We start from the raw sequence: 24,933 nt of genomic DNA on the forward strand, positions 1-24,933 counted from the left end.
GGGGGATGTCGAGAGGGGGCATGCAATACCCCCAGTCACTAGTTGCTGTACATTGCTCCCACACCAGTCACTGCTTATTAGTAAGAAGCATTATTAGTTAGGTGTTTCAGGACCCCTGTAATAGCAACAATGAAAACATGCTCAAGCTGCCTCTGAGAGTCCGTTTAACCTTTTGAAAAAGACTGTTTTGCACCTGCTCTGGTGCTCTTGGCAGTGTTCGTATTTGCGACATGCTCTAGACTGGTCATGTTGTGTACACAGGAATCTGAAGTCTGACTGGTGGTTCTCTTTGCAACTAATAGGCGATAGCATTTATCATTTACACTGAGTTTGTCTGCGCTAGCTCTACTTTAATTCTCCATGACCAACATTGTGGGCTTTTTAATGAAATGCCTATGTTTAAGCAATGCTACAATTCAGGAAGTTCAAAATGCTGAGTTAGTCTAAGCAAGAATGACTACACGTTTCATCAGCAATGGGAGTAAGGAGCTCTTATTTATAGAAATGTTCGGGGGCAACAGCCAGATTGAAAAAATGCACTGCGGTTAGCCAATTATTCTCAAACAAGTGAATGCTGGTAATGCTAAATATATTAACACGGGTAATTCTGGTGTTACTCAATATGCACATGAAAATAATGCCCGACATAGAATGGGTGTAAAAGAAGGCGTCTTAGGCATCAGGCCCTCTGCTGTATGGTATGTACGAGGTGTGACACAAAAAAAACGAGACTGGTCCAATAACTTATTGTACTTACTGAATCAGTTCTCTGTGACATTATCACCTTCAAAGTAGTCCCCTTCAGCATTCACACACTTCTGCAATGGGTGCTGCCATTGCTGGTAACAATTCTGGAACGAGGTTTTCGGAAGGCCCTTCAGGAGATTCTCCGTTTTTGCCTGAACCTCTTCAACTGAGGTAAAATGGGTTCCCTTTAAGCAAGATTTAACTTTAGGAAGTAAAACAAAGTTGCATGGAGCCAAATCAGGTGAATAAGGAGGATGTGCCATCACAGTAATGTTTTTGCTGGTCAGAAACTGCTTGACAGATAGGGCCTTGTGAGCGGGTGCATTGTCCTGGTGCAACAGCCATCCACCACTCCACAACTGTGACTTTTTTTCCTAATTATTTCACGAAGTCTTTTAGTACTTCAATGTAGTAGTGTTGATTAACAATCTGACCACTGGGAACCCACTGAATCATTACAATTCATTAATGTCGAAGAAGACAATTAACATTGCCTTGAATTTGGTTTTGACATGCATGCTTTTTTGGGTCTTGGGGATCCTGGAGACTTCCGCTGCATTGACTGGCACTTACTTTCTGCGTCATAGGTAAAAATACATGTCTCATCACCATGTTACAACAGATTCCAACAAATCTGGCTCGCTTGCAATGCGTTCAAACACGTCCACACACACGTCTTTATGGCACTGTTTTTGGTCAACGGACAGAACTTTTGGAACAACCTTCGCACAATTCTTCCTCATGTGTAATTCATCCGTTAAAATGCATCGAACAGCTTCCCTATCCAAGTGAACCAACTCCGCCGCTGCACGAACATTTAATCTTCGGTCACCGCTGATTACATCACGAACGTTGGCAATGTTTTGGTCTGTAATCGCCGACCTTGGGCACCCAGCATGTTCATCATCTTCCACACTGTCCCTTCCCCCTGAAAATCGCTTATGCCATTCAAGCACACGTGCACGAGACAAAGTTACATCTCCATAAGCCTCGGTCATTATTTGAAATGTTTCTGTGGCTGATTTCTTAAGTTTCATAAGAAACTTGATGTTGATTCGCTGTTCAGCTTTTACATCAGAGATTTTTCCGGCAGAATGCAGTTGCACATGTTCACTCAATGACGCAGCACTCCCAACTGGCGTGATCGGTTCTGTCGAAACTCGACGCATGAATAGAGGAGGTGTGTGGGATTACGTCAGCAAAACAGTTGTTGCCAAGTCCACTCTTTTTTCAAGCTACACACTTAGTCTCGTTTCTTTTGTGTCACACCTCATATGCATAGGTAAGCAAAGTTGCAAGATGTATGGCAGATGGCAAAAGTGTACGTAGCTACTGAGAACCTGTATTGCTACTTGTTGCTGGGCTAATGGTTTATACTTGTTATGGTATACAAAAACTTGAAACAAAATTATGCTTCTTCATGTCGATACTGTATCATTTTGCATCATTCATACCATAACAAGAGAACCTACAGTCTGTGATGAAAACCTAAGTATGCAGTGGCAAACATGTATGTACACTACCATCCAACTCAAGAGAACTAGAACAAATGCTGCAGTCAATTATGGTTACTCATTTGTACAACTGGGAGAGCGCAGCAAGCACAAAGCCATGCTCCACGAAACGACGTCCTGCTTATGCCACCCAGCAGAATGCTGCAGCTCTGTGCTCTCGCTGTCGCAGTGCTCTGGCTGCCAGCTGCTGGTTGATGTAAACAAAATCGCCTCGAGGGGCATGGCTTTGTGCTTGCTCCACTCTCCCAGTTTTCGTTTCGCGCACTCTGACAGCCAAAATTCGTCATGCCAGAGTACTGCGGGTAATCACAATTTTCTAGATCCAGAAGTTGACATGGCTTGTACGGTGAGTTTACTTCAATTTCCCAATTACGATGACTCTGCTGAAACTGTAAGCTAAAAATTTAATTGGTATTTGTTAATTAACAATTTTCACATAGCACTTGTCACCCCATGCTCACCACCCCTGACAGCATGTCTCCGAAGGAAATGTCCTTTTATTTTAGAACGGCTATTTTTAAATATTGCTTAATGTCTCTGTGGAAACACCGGTGTATATTGTGCGAGGTGAAGTAGCACATCAGTGATGGATGAAGAAGCTGACACACACGTATGCATAAGCTTGGCCTTGGAGCAGCAGCTTCTGGACATCAAAGCATGATAGTCTCTCTCTCTCTTGCGTTACCGTGCACTGTTACAAATCCTGTGGAATGTGCCTATGTATGTTGAACATGAACACTGATGCCATGTTGCACAGCGTGAATACAGGCTACCATGGAAATGTTGGAACCTTTTTAGATCCATACTACTGTACAGTAGAACCCCGCTGTTACGTTCCTCACTGCTGCGTTTTCCCGGCTGCTACGTCGTTTTCATCCGGTCCCGGCATAGCTTCCATAGGATCCAATGTATAAGGAACCCCGCTGTTACGTTGTAGCTGTGAAAACGTTCCCGCATGATACGTCGCAACTTAGCACCCCGAACCCGCCTGGGCTAAAGTAGACAACGCGCTCCAACCGCCATTTTGGCTTTTGGCGAGTTTTGGCTGGGCTTGGCCGGGCTTGGCTATGGAACTGGCTGCAAGAAGCCGCACGCCAGTTCGAGAGGCCGCATGAGGCCGCCACTAAGTGGCCATTCGTGAAAAATGATCTTACTATCATCACTGTGATTACGGTCACCGCTTGGTTGTTGGACGGGTCGACTCACGGAGGAAGAAAACTCGGGAGAGGCCCTGACGTCACTCTTTGTGAAGCTAAAGTGAAACCGGAAGTTGGCGTTGCTCGTGGCGTTGCTCCGCCTATCGGGCCTGCTCTCCTCTCTTGTTTACGTTTCTCCCACGCCGCGCTGCGCGCAACCGGGCTGCTCGGACGCACGCGCTCTGCAGCAATACTAAACAATCGTTAGCACGTTAGCATGATTACGCCAAAGAGGGCAAAATTTCCCGCGGATATTCGTTCGTCCGTTGCCATTGCCGTGGCGCGGTGACGACAAGGAGCACGAGCCGCATGATGCCGGGGAGTTTCCAAATCCTAGCTTTGGAGAAGCCGTCGCGGCTCTGGACCTCCTCCGCAGGTACGTCGCACCTCACAGCGACGCTGACAGCAATGCGGCCTTCCAGGGTATTGAGAAACGTGTGGCGATTTATAGCGAGCGAAAGAAACGGCAAGCCACCATTCTAGACTTTTTTAAGTCCTAAGCGCACTCTGTGGAAATAAATTGTCTATAGTTGAAGCTGCACTTTTTTCATTCATTTTCGGAGCTTTCCTCACTGTTGCGTTTTCCCGGCTGTTACGTTTTTTTCCCCCGGTCCGGTGAAAAACGTATGAACGGGGTTCCACTGTATATTGACTGGTGAATTATGCCTGACTGCGCATACGGCAACTTCTTCTGGAATTTAACGGCCTATGCCATGATCACTATATGAACAGAGACTTGTTTGACGCCAGCTCTGTTGCCAGCCTGTTTGACATTCTTCCATCCACAGGCTTCTAATGTGTACTCAGTGACTGCAGTCATATGGCAGAAAAATAATGTCTCACTAGCCTATTCGGTTATGGAACCAGATGATTTTTCAATAATATTTTGCATCCATTGAAAGAAAAACTATAACATTACTATTATTATTATAGCGATAGCAATTATATGGACACTCCAGGTGCATTTATGCCGTCGCTGTCACCGTGAGGTTCCGTATAAAGTCAAAGGGCAATAAAATTGTTGCCGAGAGCTGTATGCTGTATGTGCAAGTGAAAACGTGCGAGGGTGAGCTGGCAATTACGGCTCAGTCTCGTGCACACAAGCGAGGAAAGTGGGGACAAAGCATGCCGTCTTCAGTCGTGCGTAAAGCTTTGGGGGAGGGTAGGGTTCTACTTCGGGCCGCTTTACCTTGCAAGCCATTTGCGACAGGGACAGTCCGCCACGTGCTGCGTTTTCACAGCTTAGTTCATGTTGATGCGAGATGCACCACAAAGGTCAATTCACTCACTGCTGCTGCCGCGCTTCCTCACTCCATTTTGACAGCGAGTTTCAGCGGTCATCGAGTGAGATGTGCTCATGCTTGCTTGTGCATGCATGACACCGTGCTTGTTAATTTAGTTGGTATGTCTACGTTTACAAGTTTATACGGTTGATAAAACTACTATCCTTACTTTGTATAGCTAGCTGCCCAATAATCTGCTGTTGCAATCTATGCTTCGGGTGAAACTGACTTTTTTATTAAAAAAAGAATGGTTTGCACATATATGGCGTAGCACTTGCACTAACAAGGAACACAACACGCCACAAACACTAGAAATAAAGTTACCTATTACTCTTCCTTAAGATTAGAAAAGTTGAGGTAGCACATTGTGTCAGAAAGCATATCGCAATTGTTGTGGCCACACTATAATGTAAGCTTCCTTGCGGATTATCCCTGTGTAGTTTAGCCACAGCGGGTAGAATGTGAGATGCCATCGAAAAGAATACTGCACAATGGGCCAAGAGCGCTGTCACAACCTTTCAATTTTGAATTTTACTACGTGATGAGCCAGTAGAACACCCAGTATATGCGCAGTGAAGGCACTGGCTTGAACACTTGTGCATGCTGAAAGGTAACGACAGCAACCCTTGGGCACTGACGTGTATACCAGAGCTCATTTTGACACCAAGCTATCGCCATTATGAAGAAGTGATCAGAGGATGCATTAGCTGCCAAAGAAGTTGCCTGTGGCAACAAGCAAAGTGCAACAGGGGGCATTGTGCTATATATAGGAAAATCTCATGAAGAGGTCAATAAAGTGCAATGGAAGCATGCGTTTCCGCGAAGACAAATGAAGGATCAATGTAATTTGGCTATGCATGCAGAAAAGCACACACAGTACTCTGAAAAGGAACACATTTTTTTTTCTGAATTAGCTTGTGCACATGAAGCACACTGATATTAGGTGGTATTAACAGTACCATCTCAGCATTACTACATATGTGGGTAGAAATGAATCATTAGTGGCCCACTGCAGCTCACTGGATAGTTTTGAGATGGCTGCATGCATGGTGGGCTATTTAAGCTGCACTTTGCACCAAAGGTAGTTGGCCAGTGGTTCACTACTAAGGCACTTAGACAGGCAATGCAACATTGAAACAGCATATGTAAGCAAGCCAGTTCAGCTGTTTTAATGTTAATGTCACGAATATTTCAGCCCTGTATTGGACCGGCACATGCAGAAAACATAATACAACTTTGCTCGGTGGATGGCTTGTGTGCTTGTATTTCCCTCCATCCTTTGGCTGGATTGATGATGTCAATATGCCACAAGAAGCTATGCAGTGGACTCCATAGAAGTACACTAGTGGTGTCAAATTACACGTGGCAGGGGCCACAAAGAAATAAGCACTGCTAGCAGATGTCCAAGCGAGAGCCTTCTTGCACTGCTCCAAAACAAGACACAGAGCGACAATTCTGAAAAGGCTCCGTAGTTTTGCACTGCTATAGTAGGGTAACACAGTTGTGTTGTACTGGGCGAACAAGAGGCAATCTGCACTTGCAAAAAAGTCGGTTTTATCACTGTCTGAGCAATGAATGAAGAGATGGGTGGCAGTCAATGTAACAAAATATCACAAACACGAAGAGACGATGCACAGGACTAGCGATGCTCAGGCAGGCTGCTCACCACACTGGGCAAGCATGAATCACAGTTCTGCTCGGCTTAGCCTTGGGCCACGCTGGATCTTCTTCTTCTTCTTGGGCTTCGGCACTGGCTCGACTGCTGGCACTGGTGATGCAGCCTAATCAAAGACATTGTATAACTCTTGAAATTCAGTGTTAAAGCAGCCACATAGCAAAAAATGTACCATATTTACTCGATTATAACGCACACCCATTTCCTGTGACCACAAAGCAAAAAAAAAAAAAAAAAAAAACGCCCTCAATTTTAACGCACACTTGTTTGCCGCGACCTAAAAAAACAAAAGTCCTTTACAGTACTGTGCACATAATTCTTTCATACAGGAATACAACTTTCTCTCATTTGGAAAAACAAAGATTTGCTCCCAATGCATTAAAGTTGCGATAAATAAAAAAAGTCTCAGTTTCGCCCGAGAGGCAAAGCATCGATTACGATAGAAAATTAGTTGACGGCTCTACGAAAAGTAACGATAGCAGTTTTATCGGCCGTGCAAACACCTAAACATTCGCTTACTAACTAAATTAACAAGCATGGTGTCAAGCGCGCACAAGCAAGCATGAACACGTCTCACGGAATGAACGTGGAAACTCTTTATCAAAACACTGGAGTGGGGAAGTGTAGTAGCAGGAGCGAGCGAATGACCTTTGTGCGGACTCTCGCTTCAACGCCCACTAAGCGACAAGAACACAGCCTGGTGTGGTGCGCCTAGATGCGTAGACTCTTGTCTCCATCGCAGATCGCTTTCAAGATAGGGACCGCGCGGCCGCGCCGTATGTAGCAGCTGCCAGAGTAGAAAGCTTCTCCTGTTTGCGCCAGTCCCACACGCAAGTTTCAAGAACTCCGGACGCCCGTGATGCTGCTCGATTTTTGTCCGTCTGTGGACATGTGATCACTTTCCTTTTAATTGCGGCATCGTGATGAACTCGGCATGTCTTTGCAGTCGGCACTTCCATGCTGATTAAGCAAATGCGGAAAACAGGAAGACGGACGGTGCACTAACCTAAGCACACATACTACAGCACATGGAGAAAGCTACAGCAGCTAGGCTCAAAGCGCGTGCGAGGATTTTGAAATGCCGATGGCGATATGGTAACACAGATTTAGGGTCATACTCGATTCTAACGTGCAGGCTATTTTTGGACTTGTTTTATCAGAAAAAAAGTGTGCGTTAGGTTCGAGTAAATATGGTAACACATGAGGATGATCTGCAGCAAATTTCACTATTGCAAAATTTAGATATGTAGACATGATTATATTTTTGGCTCATGAGTGCCACCATCTTAAACTAAGATATGAACAACTGCCCTACTTAGCATGCAGCGGCATCAAGTCAGCATGGTTGTCAAACATTAAATATGTATGCAGAACCATTATAATGCATAAAAATTTAATGCAGTATCTGTTGTTAAAGTTAGAAGTTTGTGCTAACAGCCGATGATAACAGCACTCCAATGCTTCCTTAAAGAGCCTACCTGACACATGCACCGAAATACAAAGTGGACAAAAATACAACATACAAGGTGAAAGTAAACTTCACACAGTATATGCCACCAACAGCACAACCTTTTACTTTACTATATGGCGAGGCGTCACAGACTGAGCAAAATGAAGTTGTGCTTACACATGCTCGAGCCAGGTAGCACGTGAGGAGAACACCCGGCTACTTTGGCATCAGCGCACTGACTCGTGGTTGCCTAAGTTCGATCGACTATTCAAATAGAGAAATTACTGAGACATTTAGGAAAGTGTCTCAGTAATTTCTCTATTTTAATCCGTAGTTGCCGTAGTTGCCACTTGCCTGTTCAGCCGCCTGCTTTTTCCCCACTTTTGCATTGAAGTCACTCATTACCTACCACTGTATACATACAGAGTTTGCACTTTTTTCATAGCTAATTCAACATCTTCATAAAACTGATCTATTTCTGCATCATCGTGACTGGAGGTTGGAGCATAGGCTTGTACTACCTTTATTCTATACTTCCTATTCAGCTTTATTACGACTACTGCTACCCTCTCATTAATGCTGCAGAATTCATCAATGTTGCCTGCTGTGTCTATGGATTAGAACGCCTACCCCATATTGTCTCTTATTTGGAAGTCCTCTGTAGCAGAGGACATGGCCATTAGTCAGCACTGCATAAGCCTCACCAGTTCTTCCAACATCACTAAGGCCAATAATATCCTACGCCATGCCTGATAATTCCTCAAAAAGTCCTGCTAAGCTAGCTTCACTTGAGATGGTTCCTGTGTTGAACGTTGCCAGGTTCAGCTTCCAGTGGCAGTCTGTCCGGATCCAGAGATTCTTAGCACCCTCCGCCATGTTGTAGGTCTGACTGCCGCCTTAGTCAGTTGCTCCACAGCCACTGGGGACTGAGGCCCATGGGTTAATTGTTGGGATCATGAGGGAGGTTGTGGTCGAATACTGCACCAGGGAAGCCAATTCCTGTTATGTTGAGGGAGTATCTTTGTTGAAGCTTAGTGGGCCTTCCTAATTTGGTCGCACCTGGACTAGTATAGCCCCACTGGGTCTCTGCATTTTTTTTTTTTTTTTTTGCCGGTGTCAGGTGCCACTTCAAGCCTGAAACTGTCTATGCGGCGGCAAGTGGAAAGGCAGAACTGTGCCGTCCCCACACTGTATAGCGGTGCACATTGCATTGTTTAACACATTAGGCCTCATGCATGTAAGATCTTCTCACACATTCAAGCTAAATGTATTTGCTTCAGCTAGCTCAGGTTTTTTAAGAGATGACGTACTTCCGAACGGCAAAACACTGAACTGCGCATCACATGCTTAAATACAATTCACTGTAGTAATAGCATCGTTTTCATTTCAACAACTTGGCTTCACTTGGCTAAGTAGAACTTGTCTTGAAGTGTAAAACGAAACAACCTGATTGCTCTCTACATGAACACTACGAATACGTAGTGCCAGTCTCTAAGCCATGCATGACTTGCAATAAGCAGAACCTGAAATTGGTTTACCAACAGTTACAGCTGAGTCACTTGTGTGGCATACAAAGCCTTAACAGTCAACGTTAAATTCATAACTGCAGCAGAAAACAGTGATAGATGATACGGTGTCACACAAATACTGAACAGCTTGTCTAAAGTAATAGTTTGAACCCTTTGTGGACATATGTTGTGCCCATGCCGCCATGCGAAAATATCGGCTCTGATCACATGTCAGGAAGCACCTGACATGTGCTTGCATTCTCCGGTTATGTTTAGGTTATTTGAATTGGTTGCGCCATATCTTGGCAGCGTTTTTAAACTACGAAGTGCAGTTTTTGTCATCTCCAGATAAGGGCAGCATTTTTTCTAATGCACTTGAAGGAACCTTTGCACACAAGTTGTGGTGTGTACTGCTGACCGGATGGCGACGTTTTCTGCTCGGGCATTTTATGGACGGAACCTGCGTAAGTTTAGTGAGTCTGATGATGGTTTCAGCACCGAGGAGGACTATGTGCCAACTTCGGGTGGTTGTAAACACCTACCTTTTGATGAAAATGCAGTTGGCTGCTACATGCATCAAGAAACTGAGACACCTCTCCTACCGGTAAAAGCTTATTGAACAGCTTGTTGGTGACAAGCGGTCAAAACCGAAGAAGAGGTGCCTGTCTGCGAATTCCCAAGGGAATGAGCACTCGGATGGCAAGCCACACTTTACATATAATAATGCGAATGGCAACAGCAAGAACTGCACTGTGTGCAGTGATAGAAGAAAGGCGGAAGGAAGGAGACTGTTTTCTACTGCAAGACAGGCAGTGAAAATCCTGGCCTCCACCCTGGTAACTGCTTCAAGCGTTACCATACTGTCTGAAGTGCCGCTGACTGCCAAGGGTATAGAGAAATATTTCTCAAATAACTGCCCTAACGTGTTTGTGTACCTAAGCACGTTTTCTGCATGACACCCATAATGCGCAGAATGGCTTCTGACTGGAACGACCACAAATTGGGTAAAGGTTTATGACTGCAAAGGGTTAATGACATTCAACTACATGCATATATGATACAAGACTTAAAAAGAAGATATATTGGCTGTGTCTTGCCTAGAATCGGGAACGGTTAGCACGAGCTTGCAATGTGTAATGGATGCCATCCAATGACATTATACTCACTTTTGCTTGCTTTACTGCATATGGGTTGTGATAATTGGGGTCTCTCTCAACCAAACCCAGTTCCTGAGCAACCTGCATTAACAATGGAACTGTAAAAACCTTGCTACAATACAGGGTGCAGCAGCTGTTGAGAACAAACACGTGGGTGAAGGAAAGAGTTACTCCTGTTTCAGAAGAATGAATGTACTTGAACCATATTTGATACAAAGCTCATGAGCTCCCTTATACTGAATTTCATTCCATGAATCTACCGCTAACTTCAATCATGACCTTAATTCTGCGCCAAAAGCATCTACAGGCCTAAATAAGGTGCTCCTTATAAATGTTGGGCATCACGTTTATGACTGCCTTCAAAGGAGTCTTTGTCTTGTGATGTTGCATGCTGGACTCCCTCCCCTTCAACAGTGCCCAATACATAGCAGTCCATAAGGTTCAGGTTTAAGAGTTAGGTGCCACATGTTCGAAGTGATGCTCGCTGCTAACAATCCTCAAGACCGTGGCAGACGGTGGAAACCTGATGTGCATGACAGTGGGAAGATCTGTAGGGCTGCTGCAAAGCCACCTGTTGCATTTAGAAATGAAACACTGAAATCGCTGTGGTCCGTAGCAAGTGCGGTGAGCACAGCATGCCATTTTATTTTGTGTAAGGCTAGAGGCTGCCTTCTTGATGAAAATGCTAGACAGATGACGTACAAGCAGCACTGAAGTGAGTCCAAAAATTATGGCATGACGGATGTACAGGGTGCAGTAGGCAGATATGGCATGATGACTGTTCTCAAATACCTGCTGTTCCCTGTATATCCCACTGAACAACAAACAGCTGGAAATGTTAACTCAAAACACTTAAGAAGACATGCTTAACCGCAAACCGCATGTAAAATATGATGAGCAAGTTTTTCATAGCAAACCACACATGCAAATACATAAAAAGAAAGGAAGTAAATCCCCCCCCCCGCCCCCTATTCTTCTTTACCTCAAAAAAGAACAGCCATGTTTGGTCTATTTCATGAAGTACTTCGTACGGGTGCAATATTACGAATCTGATCTTATTCTAAATATAAGTGATGTGCCTGATGTAACAGACTGAACAGTATACCCTCTGCAGGAAACTTACCAGGTTGATCAGTTTGGTTGTGGTTTCATCATAGAGTTCAGTGGAGTTCGCGAATCCAATGGCCCAGTTGAGTACCATGGCGCCGGCCTTGTTCATGTTCAACACAGCATGAGCAATGTTTGGGAGCCGCAGGATTATTTCTCCAAAGAAAGCTGTGTTTTCCAAAACTTGCGACAGAGCTGAAATATTAACACGAAACCCACATACGTGTACCGTCTTGAATGTTACACTTTACACACACAAACGAGAGCGGAAATATGAATCAAACCGAGGAACTTGGTTTCTACTGAAGCAAAAGCCAAGACCATCGAGTTATTGAAAGCATAGGGGGCAATTAACTACACTGTACATATAATAGCATATGCGCGCGCACACCATCCGAAAAACCCACCGTCTCTTGTACTTTCGTCCTCCGGGAAGGCGCCGCCCGGAATGTAGTCCGAACTTTCAAGTTTCAGCTTCGATGTCGTAAGTACCTGACAAAACAGCGGTACATGAAGCACTTGTACGCATGCCCAGACACCTCCGCTGCTTTACAGTAAGCACAGTAATTTGTCAGAGCGACAGTGAAACGAAATAAAATATTGAGTAGACAACGAGAAGTTACCTCATTAATTTTGTCTAATACAATGTTGACTAGTTTGGCTTGCTTTTCAAAATTGTCTAGCTTCAATATACTCTTCACGGCTTCAAGGCGCTCGGCGCGACGCATCTTGAACATCTTCCGATCTGAAACCCGGTTAAGGAACAATCAAGCGCGCCCATCGCGTAAGTGCCGCTACCACTGAACCGCAATGAACTACGAGCAGTCACAGAACAAAACAAGCCAGAAATATTAACTGTGGAGGGATGATGACGTGTATCTGTCAGAGACGAACGCCAAGGATACATTGCTGCACATGTGGAGGTAGCACATTTTCTCTTGTGTCTAGAGCAAAGCAAACTCCGAGCAAAGTAGCTGCCAGCAGCAATCTGAAGACTCGGTCGGCGCTCATGGTGATCACCTAAACACTTATATGTGCAATAAATAGTCCAGCTCGACGTAAAAACTCAGCGACGTTCGATAAGCGCACATCACACCAGCCTGCACCAGCCACAGCGATGCAACCACGTGTTTTGTTGACAAACGCGCTCCTAGCATAGAATGGCGAACTTTTCCCCGCAACTTGCGCCATGTTTGTGTACAAAGAGGGGAAAAAAAAAACATATTTATGTCGTGAACCATAATTATTTTGTTCACTATTACTTATCGCAAATCGATTGAATAGCTCAAAAATAGCTTGCGAATCAAATAAGGTTCAGCGCAAACGCGGAACAGGCCGTGCGAGGAACCCCACCACACCATGGCAGCTCGAGTTTCAGTTTCGCATCGTTAATTCCTAATTTTTTCTTTCCAGAAAAAAAAAAAAAGATTCACTTTTCTGGCGGTTATTCTTTAAAAGCTGGTAATGTTTCATTTGTCGTTCACTAGTAAGACAGTTTTTATGTTCGACTAATTAGGTGTGTTCCAATTCTGGACAGCATCGGAGACAGTCTGCGTCAAAGAGGTTCCTGAATGTTTCGCTGCGCGTGTTCGAAAGCAGGTTTTGTGCTCACCGCTGCACTGTTCTTGCTAAAATAGAGACTTTTAGCTTGTACGCTATTACGGTAAACGGGAGCGATTTGGGCGGACTACCGGATGGTCGGGGCGTAAACGTGAGCGGTGAAGCCGCCTGGTGTTGTAGAGCTCAACCAGACAAACGCATAGCTAAAACTGCAGTAACTCACCATATCCTGCTTCGCCACTCGTGCAAATTTTTGGCAGCGGCGTAAATGTGAACACGATTACGCCACTGTCGAAAATTTACGCCAGCAGCTAAGCAGAATATAGTAATTAGCTCTGTGTTTGTGTGGTTGAGCTTTGCGCCACCAGCTGGCGCCACCAATCTGGCCGCTCACGTTGACGCCCCCGCTAAACCGGAAAACCGCCCGCGCTTGCCCGAATACCGGACACCCTAAAAGTCTCTAATTTTGCAGAACGATCGCATTTTTGTCGTCAACTACGCTTAGTACAACACCTGGCACAGTTAATCGGCCGGTTTTTAAGAAAAAAATGCAAATTTGCCTGCGCTTATGGGGATGCGAGCCACTGTCGCGACGGCGCAAGCATAAACTTGTGTAAAATAAAAACAGAAACAGCGGAACACAGTACCAGGGAATGAAGAGCACAGGACAGAGCGCTGACTCTTTACTCGCTCGTCCTGAGTTGCGCTGTTCCTGTTTTTATTCTAAAGATGAACCAGCCAGCCGCATTGAACACACCAATAAACTTGTGGCGCCACCTTCCGTCATCTGAAGAAATCAGCGTTTCAGTATAGTGCCTAGAATGTACTGGCTAGTGTGCCGTCCGCGGCCTCTCGGGTGGCACCGGATGCAATGAACGCCGGCGGATGCCGCTAGGAGCGCTGCAGTTAGAGTTGCTGTATTCAGGTATCAGTTACTGTAGAGTTCAGGTATCTGTACAGGCAAAACATTGATTCACAGTGGAGGAAAAGAACTAGGAAGCTTACCAGCAAGTATGCGGCCTGTGGGGTGGGAAACACAGCAACAAAGAAGGTCAAGCGGAAAGTCAGAGAGGCTGAATTAATCTCATGGGTGGCGGCAATGGAAAAGAAACCTGCCATGAATAACTACTTAAGGGGAAAAAACGAAATTAGGAAAGAAACTATTTATGATAACTCAAAGGGAAGCTCATTACTTTTCGAAGCGAGATCGGGATGCCTTAGAACACGCACCTATAAAGCGAGATATAAGAAGGAAGAAGAAACATGTGCTTGCTGCGGTAAAGCTAGGGAAACGACGGAGCATATTTTATAAGAATGTGAAGACGTCTACCCAGCGGTCGATTTAGGCACCACTGGCCTCCTTGAAGCCCTTGGGTTCAGCGAGAGCAGTGGTAAAGCAAACAGGTCCGCAATAGACATCAGTAAGAGGCGATTGGAGGATTGGTGGAAGAAAAGTAGGGAAACGACAAAAGACGGAGACGTACAAAAGCACAGTTCGCAATAGGGTATCAGAAAATTTGGACGTGGTAGTTCATAGTACGTTTTTTTTTTCCATTGGTGAACCTAGGTAGGATATTAGGCAGCATAGTAGCAAGAGCTTGGTGGCGCAAGCCACCGCCCCGTTCCAAAGGGGACGCTCATAACATCCATCCACATCCATCCTGTATATGCTATCGAACATAGAGTTACTATACTGACTCTAGAGGACAAGCTACCCATAGGGCCCATGCATTGAAATCGGGAACCGCAAGCATAGAGTTAGTAGAACAACTCTAGAGGAAAAGCTGGGCCGGAAAAGTGGGAACCTCTAGGGCGCCGCCCTGTTGCTACTGGTCAATGTGGCCAGCGCAATTACTATTGAAAGAGCTGAAAACAAGTACAGGTCACCGTATGCTTTGTCATCTAAAAACGCATACCTGAGGTTTTATGAAAGTGGTGGGTTAATATTAAGTGTACAGAAAGCGATCACTAAGTCCGTGACTTATGTAAATCACGAACTACGCATTCATTTAATAAAGGATGACGCGAATTTCGGTTTCGAATCTGTTTTTTGGACGCGTAGTAGTTTCGTACAGTTTAGGTTTGACATGCGATCGCGCGTCGACATCAGACGCTATGGCACACTCGTGCCTTATGTGCCACCGAAGCCCCGAAGTGCCCAGGCATATACCTTCACATGTAAGTAAACGAATGTATCTCCTTGTTGAGAATATCACGCGAGTAGGCAGCTCTTGTGGGGCATCACAATCGTTTGAGAAGCGTCACAGTAGAGCATTTTTCTACATGCGGAGCGGCGTTTTTATTTGCAGGTTTCCCTTCAGTAGGAAATTGCTGGACAGGCGGACCAGCGCACCGGAATTGTACTGGCGAAGCCACAAGCAACTCAAAGAATCTGTTTAATTGTTACACTTTGAACAAACATGCTTCTACAAAGGCCACAGCAGAAAAACAGCCTGATGCCGAGTATTTCTGTGCCACGAAGTAATCAAGAGGCGAGTGCCTAATGTGGACGAAACCGAGTGCATCGAGACTTTGAACGACAGAAAGCTGAGCTAGTTGGTAAGGATTCATTATGCAAATTAGAGGTGAGGCGTGCAGACAGGACACAAGAATAGAGAAGTGGGCGGCGCTCGTGTTGTTTGCTTGTAAATACTATATATTCTTGTGTCCTGTCTGCACGCCTCACCTCCGTTTTGCATAACGAGTGTATCAACCCACATATTAATAGCGTAGGCGTTTTATTAACTGTGCAATATTTTCAACACTTCCTTGCATGCCATTTCATGTGGAATATCTTTTTTGGTCACAAATTTGTGCAGCGAATCTATTTGCATGATCGACTTCGGGCCTGTAAGTCCGTTCACTTGCACTTGATGCTGAGTCTTTTACATGTATCCATAAACTGCAGATATGCACATCAGATCCCTGCGAGCATTTTCAAAATTCAGTTATTTTAGACAACAGGCACATATGCAATACTGACATAATCTCAAGTACCACTAAGCAGCTGGGACACATTTTTGTTGACCATACTCGCAGGTAAAATAAGTAGATTATGTGGACAGCTCCAGCTCATTTTCCTTAAATCAGTGTGTACAAGGGGTATGCAAAAATAATTTTTTTCTCGCGCACCGATTCTTTTGCTGTATAAGCAAGAGAACCCACCACGTTAGTGTAACGTATCTTGTACATCACACTAATAAGTGCTTTAATTTACCAAGTGAGATGAGTTACTTTTATGGATCATTCAGTCATATCACACTGCAAGCTGCATTCATCAATCTTCAATTGGATTTCGCATGAAACATGTTTCCCTTTTATGCAGATATGCAATGGCAAGCCCTTCCGTGTGTTCCAAAGGTAAAATTTAAGCTCGAAATTAAAGAAGACATTTCTAGTCAGAAACAAGCAAAATGGTGAATGCAGAGTATCAGAAGCCCAAGGTACAGAAATTATGAGAAGTGTCGAATGATTTTAAGGAAAGAATGGTATTTGAAGATGCAAGATTCTTTAGTGGAAATCAAGCAAGTCAGTATAGGTAGAATACTCTGAGAAATTATGCGAATAATGCGATAGCACACAATGGGTCAGGAAATTCGTTGTTTTTCTGAAAAACTAAAGCTGATGACTGTCATATCATGAGTCACTTTAGCATCATGAGACTGCTGTTTGATAAATTCAGAAACAAACCAAAAAGCAAGCCATGCAAGAATAAAAAAAAAACTATTTAATGATGCTCTCTCCACACTGGGATAAATAATAAGAAACGGATCACGTCTAATGTGGACATATCAGACACCTTGTGAAACACTAAAGGAAAAATTCAGTTTCGAGCTATGGCACTTGCCGCATAGATGTGGGGGCCTTGCACCAATAGTAATAGTTACCACTGCATCTAGAAATTTAAAGCATTCATGCAGACAAGGATGATTCTTTATATTTTTGGCTACCACTTCAAATGCCTCCACTAAGTGTTACAATGCTGCACGTAGCCATACTAAGGATCTCACAGCAACACTTGCAGGTAAACAGCAAAAGCAGTCAAAGTGCTGGTGTATTCTGGACACTGCCTTTGAAAACTTTTAGGCAAGAACAGTGCAAGAAACAGACATAAGAACTGCATTTATTTCTATAATTCCCCATTTGAATGGCCTTTTCTTTTTCCTTCGACAATGCCTTCGCCTAGCCACAGCAGCTCCCTCATACAGACTCCGCAAGCCAAGAGGCCGTGGAGGCAAATGCAGGTAAGAGGCAAGAAGCAATAGCACTGGTATCGACATTCATCTAATTTCTTTCTTTTTCTTTCGTTTAGACAGCCAGCACACCTCGAACAGCCACCTTGACTGCGGGTGTGTCACCCTAGTCGCCAAGGAAACATTTGAGGGAAAGCGACAGGCAATGTGAACAGCCACTTCTCCATGTAAACGATACTCTTTCTCTCGGATGACTCCTACGTTCGCCACGCCAGCACACTTGTGCACAAAGATGCCGCGGAGGCACGTGCAGGTCAGAGGCAAGAAGCAGTGGCACTGGTGTCGACATTCGCCCAATTTCTTTTTCTTACACTGAGGCAGCCAGCACACCTCGAACAGCCACCTTAACTGCGGGTGTGTTAGTAGATTCCTGTTGTACATATGCTCATAATAAACTTCAGTAACCTTGAACTTGATAATAAACTTGAAGGCAAATGGGACATTGATGCATTGTCTTTTTGAACATTTATTGTACACATACAATATATGTTATACTTTGCAGTGCTACAGAGCGTATTTTGAAGCTTCCCCCTACATTTTGCACCTTTAATTACGTATGTGTTGTGTGCCCCTCAATTCAGTTCATGTTGTAGCAGATGTTTTGTCTGTGTATCGCACATTGGCTTAAGCTCGTGATATCCACATACTTCTCTCACATATACAAAATAAAGTTCTATGTAGTCCTCAGTGTTACAACAAAAAATGAAAGTAAACAATCCGATCGTGGAATTGTGTTTATTACAGTGATTCCTATGGCAGTTACTGACAAGTTGACAACTTGAACTGGTCAATCCGTCCATAGCCTCCTCTATTTTTCAAAAATAAAGGAGGCTATGATCCGTCATGGCAAGGAATTGTATTTATACATAAAAAAAAGGGGGGGGGGGGGGTATGTGTGTGTGTTTGTAGTGGGGGTATAGGATTAGGGCGGTACGAAAAAATGTACCAACACCGTCCTCTAGACCCATTCCGTTAAGGTACCGTAACAAAGCGCATTAATATGATGAAGTTCATACAACCAACTCTGATATTACTACACACGCCAGGCGACGCGAGCTACATTTGCCATGACGCATTCGTGACTGCACCGGATGCCCTCCATATTATTCTCATTAATCGTGCTAACTGCACCGAGGCAAAAGAAAGATCATGGGCGCAGGTGCCTTTAAAGTATCTCGACCTTGCGAGGCACTGCTGCGCGTGCCAGGGGAGCTGTCCGTGCGAACACTCCCTGGCACACACCTGCCTCGGCGGCCCCAACCTACGTACCGTTCTGCTTCGAGCTTTGATCCCCCCGCTGTCCCTTGGGTGCCCTGGAGTTCCTGTGCCGCCTGCTTTATTATAATCTCAGGTGCTCTCCTGGAGACTTCCGTTTGTCGGCTACATGTGCCCTACAGCTGGATCAGTACTTATAATAATAAAGAAACCCGATCTATCGTCGCTACGATAGATCGCGAAAGCGGCTTTTGCAACAAACCGCGCCCGTGCGAAGAGAATTACGGAACGCCAACGAAGAATCTGACCACAGCTTCGAGCTCGTAACCTCGTCGAGTACGTGACACTCCTGCAACAGGCATGACCGCTGAAAACCGCATACCGCCGGAAACTTCAACCGGATCATCCCTCGGTTGCATAACTGCCACCTGTACGGCCAACATGGACCACACCCACACCGTCCCGCAACATAGAATAAAGAACCAACTTATAAAGCCCAAACACACGGCTGCACGCACACATCACGACACTACTAGCGAGGCGCCATGCTGCTACGCTGCTACGGTTGCCGGATTAAAACTGACTACTGTCACCAAGTCTAGCAAGCGTCTCAGGAGCTGGCAACCTCGGCGCGTAGCAACATGGCGGCGCTCTTGCGGTCATAGAGTTACTATACTGACTCTAGAGGACAAGCTACCCATAGGGCCCATGCATTGAAATCGGGAACCGCAAGAGCGCCGCCATGTTGCTACCCGCCGAGGTTGCCAGCTCCTGAGACGCTTGCTAGACTTGGTGACAGTAGTCAGTTTTAATCCGGCAACCGTAGCAGCGTAGCAGCATGGCGCCTCGCTAGTAGTGTCGTGATGTGTGCGTGCAGCCGTGTGTTTGGGCTTTATAAGTTGGTTCTTTATTCTATGTTGCGGGACGGTGTGGGTGTGGTCCATGTTGGCCGTACAGGTGGCAGTTATGCAACCGAGGGATGATCCGGTTGAAGTTTCCGGCGGTATGCGGTTTTCAGCGGTCATGCCTGTTGCTGGAGTGTCACGTACTCGACGAGGTTACGAGCTCGAAGCTGTGGTCAGATTCTTCGTTGGCGTTCCGTAATTCTCTTCGCACGGGCGCGGTATGTTGCAAAAGCGGCTTTCGCGATCTATCGTAGCGACGATAGATCGGGTTTCTTTATTATTATAAGTACTGATCCAGCTGTAGGGCACATGTAGCCGACAAACGGAAGTCTCAGGAGAGCACCTGAGATTATAATAAAGCAGGCGGCACAGGAACTCCAGGGCACCCAAGGGACAGTGGGGGGATCAAAGCTCGAAGCAGAACGGTACGTAGGTTGGGGCCGCCGAGGCAGGTGTGTGCCAGGGAGTGTTCGCACGGACAGCTCCCCTGGCACGCGCAGCAGTGCCTCGCAAGGTCGAGATACTTTAAAGGCACCTGCGCTCATGATCTTTCTTTTGCCTCGGTGCAGTTAGCCCGATTAATGAGAATAATATGGAGGGCATCCGGTGCAGTCGCGAATGCGTCATGGCAAATGTAGCTCGCGTCGCCTGGCGTGTGTAGTAATATCAGAGTTGGTTGTATGAACTTCATCATATTAATGCGCTTTGTTACGGTACCTTAACGGAATGGGTCTAGAGGACGGTGTTGGTACATTTTTTTCGTACTGCCCTAATCCTGTTATACCCCCCCCCCCCTTTTTTTTTTATGTATACATACAATTCCTTGCCATGATGGATCATAGCCTCCTTTATTTTTGAAAAATAGAGGAGGCAATGGACGGATTGACCAGTTCAAGTTGTCAACTTGTCAGTAACTGTCATATGAATGACTGTAATAAACACAATTCCACGATCGGATTGTTTACTTTCATTTTTTGTTGTAACACTGAGGTCTACATAGAACTTTATTTTGTATATGTGAGAGAAGTATGTGGATATCACGAGCTTAAACCAATGTGCGATACACAGACAAAACATCTGCTACAACATGAACTGAATTGAGGGCCACACAACACATACGTAAATAAAGGTGCAAAATATAGGGGGAAGCTTCAAAATACGCTCTGTAGCACTACAAAGTATAACATATATTGTATGTGTACAATAAATGTTCAAAAAAACAATGCATCAATGTCCCATTTGCCTTCAAGTTTATTATCAAGTTCAAGTTTACTGAAGTTTATTATGAGCATATGTACAACAGGAATCTACTAACACACCCGCAGTTAAGGTGGCTGTTCGAGGTGTGCTGGCTGCCTCAGTGCAAGAAAAAAAAAGATTGGGCGAATGTCGACACCAGTGCCACTGCTTCTTGCCTCTGACCTGCACGTGCCTCCGCGGCATCTTTGTGCACAAGTGTGCTGGCGTGGCGAACGTAGGAGTCATCCGAGAGAAAGAGTATCGTTTACATGGAGAAGTGGCTGTTCACATTGCCTGTCGCTTTCCCTCAAATGTTTCCTTGGCGACTAGGGTGACACACCCGCAGTCAAGGTGGCTGTTCGAGGTGTGCTGGCTGTCTAAACGAAAGAAAAAGAAAGAAATTAGATGAATGTCGATACCAGTGCTATTGCTTCTTGCCTCTTACCTGCATTTGCCTCTACGGCCTCTTGGCTTGCGGAGTCTGTATGAGGGAGCTGCTGTGGCTAGGCGAAGGCATTGTCGAAGGAAAAAGAAAAGGCCATTCAAATGGGGAATTATAGAAATAAATGCAGTTCTTATGTCTGTTTCTTGCACTGTTCTTGCCTAAAAGTTTTCAAAGACAGTGTCCAGAATACACCAGCACTTTGACTGCTTTTGCTGTTTACCTGCAAGTGTTGCTGTGAGATCCTTAGTATGGCTGCGTGCAGCATTGTAACACTTATAGTGGAGGCATTTGAAGTGGCAGCCAAAAATATAAAGAATCATCCTTGTCTGCATGAATGCTTTAAATTTCTAGATGCAGTGGTAACGATTACTATTGCTGCAAGGCCCCCCACGTCTATGCGGCAAGTGCCATAGCTCGAAACTGAATTTTTCCTTTAGTGTTTCACAAGGTGTCTGATATGTCCACATTAGACGTGATCCGTTTCTTATTATTTATCCCAGTGTGGAGAGAGCATCATTAAATAGCTTTTTTTTCTGAATTTGTCAAACAGCAGTCTCATGATGCTAAAGTGACTCATGATATGACAGTCATCAGCTTTAGTTTTTCAGAAAAACAACGAATTTCCTGACCCATTGTGTGCTATCGCATTATTCGCATAATTTCTCAGAGTATTCTACCTATACTGACTTGCTTGATTTCCACTAAAGAATCTTGCATCTTCAAATACCATTCTTTCCTTAAAATCATTCGACACTTCTCATAATTTCTGTACCTTGGGCTTCTGATACTCTGCATTCACCATTTTTGCTTGTTTCTGACTAGAAATGTCTTTAATTTCGAGCTTAAATTTTACCTTTGGAACACACGGAAGGGCTTGCCATTGCATATCTGCATAAAAGGGAAACATGTTTCATGCGAAATCCAATTGAAGATTGATGAATGCAGCTTGCAGTGTGATATGACTGAATGATCCATAAAAGTAACTCATCTCACTTGGTAAATTAAAGCACTTATTAGTGTGATGTACAAGATACGTTACACTAACGTGGTGGGTTCTCTTGCTTATACAGCAAAAGAATCGGTGCGCGAGAAAAAAAATTATTTTTGCATACCCCTTGTACACACTGATTTAAGGAAAATGAGCTGGAGCTGTCCACATAATCTACTTATTTTACCTGCGAGTATGGTCAACAAAAATGTGTCCCAGCTGCTTAGTGGTATTTGAGATTATGTCAGTATTGCACATGTGCCTGTTGTCTAAAATAACTGAATTTTGAAAATGCTCGCAGGGATCTGATGTGCATATCTGCAGTTTATGGATACATGTAAAAGACTCAGCATCAAGTGCAAGTGTACGGACCTACAGGCCCGAAGTCGATCATGCAAATAGATTCGCTGCACAAATTTGTGACCAAAAAAGATATTCCACATGAAATGGCATGCAAGGAAGTGTTGAAAATATTGCACAGTTAATAAAACGCCTACGCTATTAATATGTGGGTTGATACACTCGTTATGCAAAACGGAGGTGAGGCGTGCAGACAGGACACAAGAATATATAGTATTTACAAGCAAACAACACGAGCGCCGCCCACTTCTCTACTCTTGTGTCCTGTCTGCACGCCTCACCTCTAATTTGCATAATGAATCCTTACCAACTAGCTCAGCTTTCTGTCGTTCAAAGTCTAGATGCACTCGGTTTCGTCCACATTAGGCACTCGCCTCTTGATTACTTCGTGGCACAGAAATACTCGGCATCAGGCTGTTTTTCTGCTGTGGCCTTTGTAGAAGCATGATTGTTCAAAGTGCAACAATTAAACAGATTATTTGAGTTGCTTGTGGCTTCGCCAGTAGAATTCCGGTGCGCTGGTCCGCCTGTCCAGCAATTTCCTACTGAAGGGAAACCTGCAAATAAAAACGCCGCTCCGCATGTAGAAAAATGCTCTACTGTGACGCTTCTCAAACGATTGTGATGCCCCACAAGAGCTGCCTACTCGCGTGATATTCTCAACAAGGAGATACATTCGTTTACTTACATGTGAAGGTATATGCCTGGGCACTTCGGGGCTTCGGTGGCACAGAAGGCACGAGTGTGCCATAGCGTCCGATGTCGACGCGCGATCGCATGTCAAACCTAAACTGTACGAAACTACTACGCGTCCAAAAAACAGATTCGAAACCGAAATTCGCGTCATCCTTTATTAAATGAATGCGTAGTTCGTGATTTACATAAGTCACGGACTTAGTGATCGCTTTCTGTAAACTTAATATTAACCCACCACCTTCATAAAACCTCAGGTATGCGTTTTTAGATGACAAAGCATACGGTGACCTGTACTTGTTTTCAGCTCTTTCAATAGTAATTGCGCTGGCCACATTGACCAGTAGCAACAGGGCGGCGCCCTAGAGGTTCCCACTTTTCCGGCCCAGCTTTTCCTCTAGAGTTGTTCTACTAACTCTATGGCTGCTCCCCCTGAACTAGTGCAGAAAGTGCAGCCAAATCGAGGAGACCTATCGTAACTCTAGGTGGGTGTAGGCATAGAGTTTCCTACAAAATTACTAGAGGGAACTCTGGCGCTGTAGTCGTTGTCCTACCATGGGAATGATGGGAAGTACATGGATTTGTCTGATCTTCGTGCTTGTGGATTCAGACGTTCTTGTGGCTCTGTATATTACGCTATATAAATATTATTGTCGTATATTTCGGCACAATCTATATTCTTCGAAGTGCAGAAGACGCCGGGAACGCGTACAATTTCTATTAATTGCAACGATTGAGCTTGTCCAGGTGGCCAAATCGAAACGCGCCAAGCGTCTCAAGGCACTGGCATGCCCGCGATAAATTCATAAGGGCGTTTCATTCGCTTGTCGATACGTGCGTCCGTGGCGTAATGGTTTCAATATCAGGCCTCTGTGCTAGAGTCCCCGTGTTCGAATCCTGCCGTCGGGCAATTTTAATGATGTTTATTTAATTATTTATTCCGCATTATACTGTTGAAAATGACGAGTTAACAAAGTCACAATGCCGTTTGAAGCCAAAAGGACGAAGTTTAGGCAAATCCATGTACTTCCTATAATTCCTATGCTGGGACAACCGCTCTCATTGCAGCTCCCGTAGACACTAGCGCCAGAGTTCCCTCTAGTAATTCTTGTAGGAAACTGTATGGGTGTAGGGTGCCTCGATGCGCGCGCGGGGAGGGGAGCGCGCGCATCGAGGCACCCTAGGTGGGTGAGTGGGTGCCGCGGCACCATCCGGTCTTCGTACCCGCCTTGTTTCCACTGCATCGGCAAGCGGGCTGCTGCGCTTTTAATGCGACAGCGTTGATCTTTCAGAATATCATGGGTAATATTCTGAAGGGGCTTGATGGAGTTACTTGTTACATCGACGACATCATGGTCACCGGAATGACTGAGCAGGAGCACCTGAAAAATTTGGAGGTGGTATTGAGACGGTTATCAGACAAGAGGCATCAGGGTAAAGAAAGAAAAAATGCGAGTTTTTCAAAGACAAGTTGCAGTACTTGGGACATGTCATTAGCGCGCACGGAATTGAACCGGCAACTCACAAGCTAGAAGCCATCGCCAAGGCTCTGCGTCCCACGGACAAGCAGCAATTGCGTTCACTGTTGGACTTGATAAACTACTATGGCAAGTTTGTTCCTAACCTGTCAAGCGTCGT

General features: G+C 44.9%; 1 protein-coding gene and 1 long non-coding RNA gene across 5 annotated transcripts; one reads left to right on the forward strand and one right to left on the reverse strand.

Moving 5' to 3' along the window:
- Nucleotides 1-5,884: 5,884 nt before the first annotated feature.
- LOC126535948 (coiled-coil domain-containing protein 134-like) lies at nt 5,885-12,797 on the reverse strand. The gene is made up of 6 exons (XM_050182814.3): nt 12,543-12,797; nt 12,261-12,382; nt 12,045-12,129; nt 11,654-11,832; nt 10,540-10,611; nt 5,885-6,521 (listed from the first exon to the last, which is right to left on the reverse strand). Exons 1-6 carry the CDS (start codon nt 12,646-12,648, stop codon nt 6,426-6,428), a joined length of 660 nt encoding a protein of 219 aa, XP_050038771.2. The 5' UTR covers nt 12,649-12,797; the 3' UTR covers nt 5,885-6,425.
- Nucleotides 12,798-15,285: 2,488 nt separating this feature from the next.
- LOC129386133 (uncharacterized) lies at nt 15,286-17,890 on the forward strand. 4 transcript variants are annotated; one of them, XR_011893786.1, is made up of 4 exons: nt 15,286-15,375; nt 15,507-15,756; nt 16,523-17,441; nt 17,510-17,890. It is a non-coding gene; the product is annotated as an uncharacterized lncRNA (long non-coding RNA). The 4 variants fall into 4 exon arrangements; XR_011893787.1 differs by lacking the exon at nt 15,507-15,756 and having other exon boundaries at nt 15,361-15,375; XR_011893785.1 differs by lacking the exon at nt 15,286-15,375 and having other exon boundaries at nt 15,392-15,756.
- The last annotated feature ends 7,043 nt before the right edge of the window (nt 17,891-24,933 follow it).

This window comes from Dermacentor andersoni, chromosome 4 (assembly GCF_023375885.2).
Source record: "Dermacentor andersoni chromosome 4, qqDerAnde1_hic_scaffold, whole genome shotgun sequence".
NCBI classification, from domain to species: Eukaryota; Metazoa; Arthropoda; class Arachnida; order Ixodida; family Ixodidae; genus Dermacentor; species Dermacentor andersoni.

Coding starts and splice junctions, on each gene's coding strand:
- LOC126535948 (XM_050182814.3), bottom strand. CDS start 12,648: ATGAGCGCCGACCGAGTCTTCAGATTGCTGCTGGCAGCTACTTTGCTC. Junction 11,833..12,044: donor GGACGAAAGTACAAGAGACG/GTGGGTTTTTCG, acceptor TTAATATTTCAG/CTCTGTCGCAAGTTTTGGAA. Junction 10,612..11,653: donor CAACCAAACTGATCAACCTG/GTAAGTTTCCTG, acceptor TTGTTAATGCAG/GTTGCTCAGGAACTGGGTTT.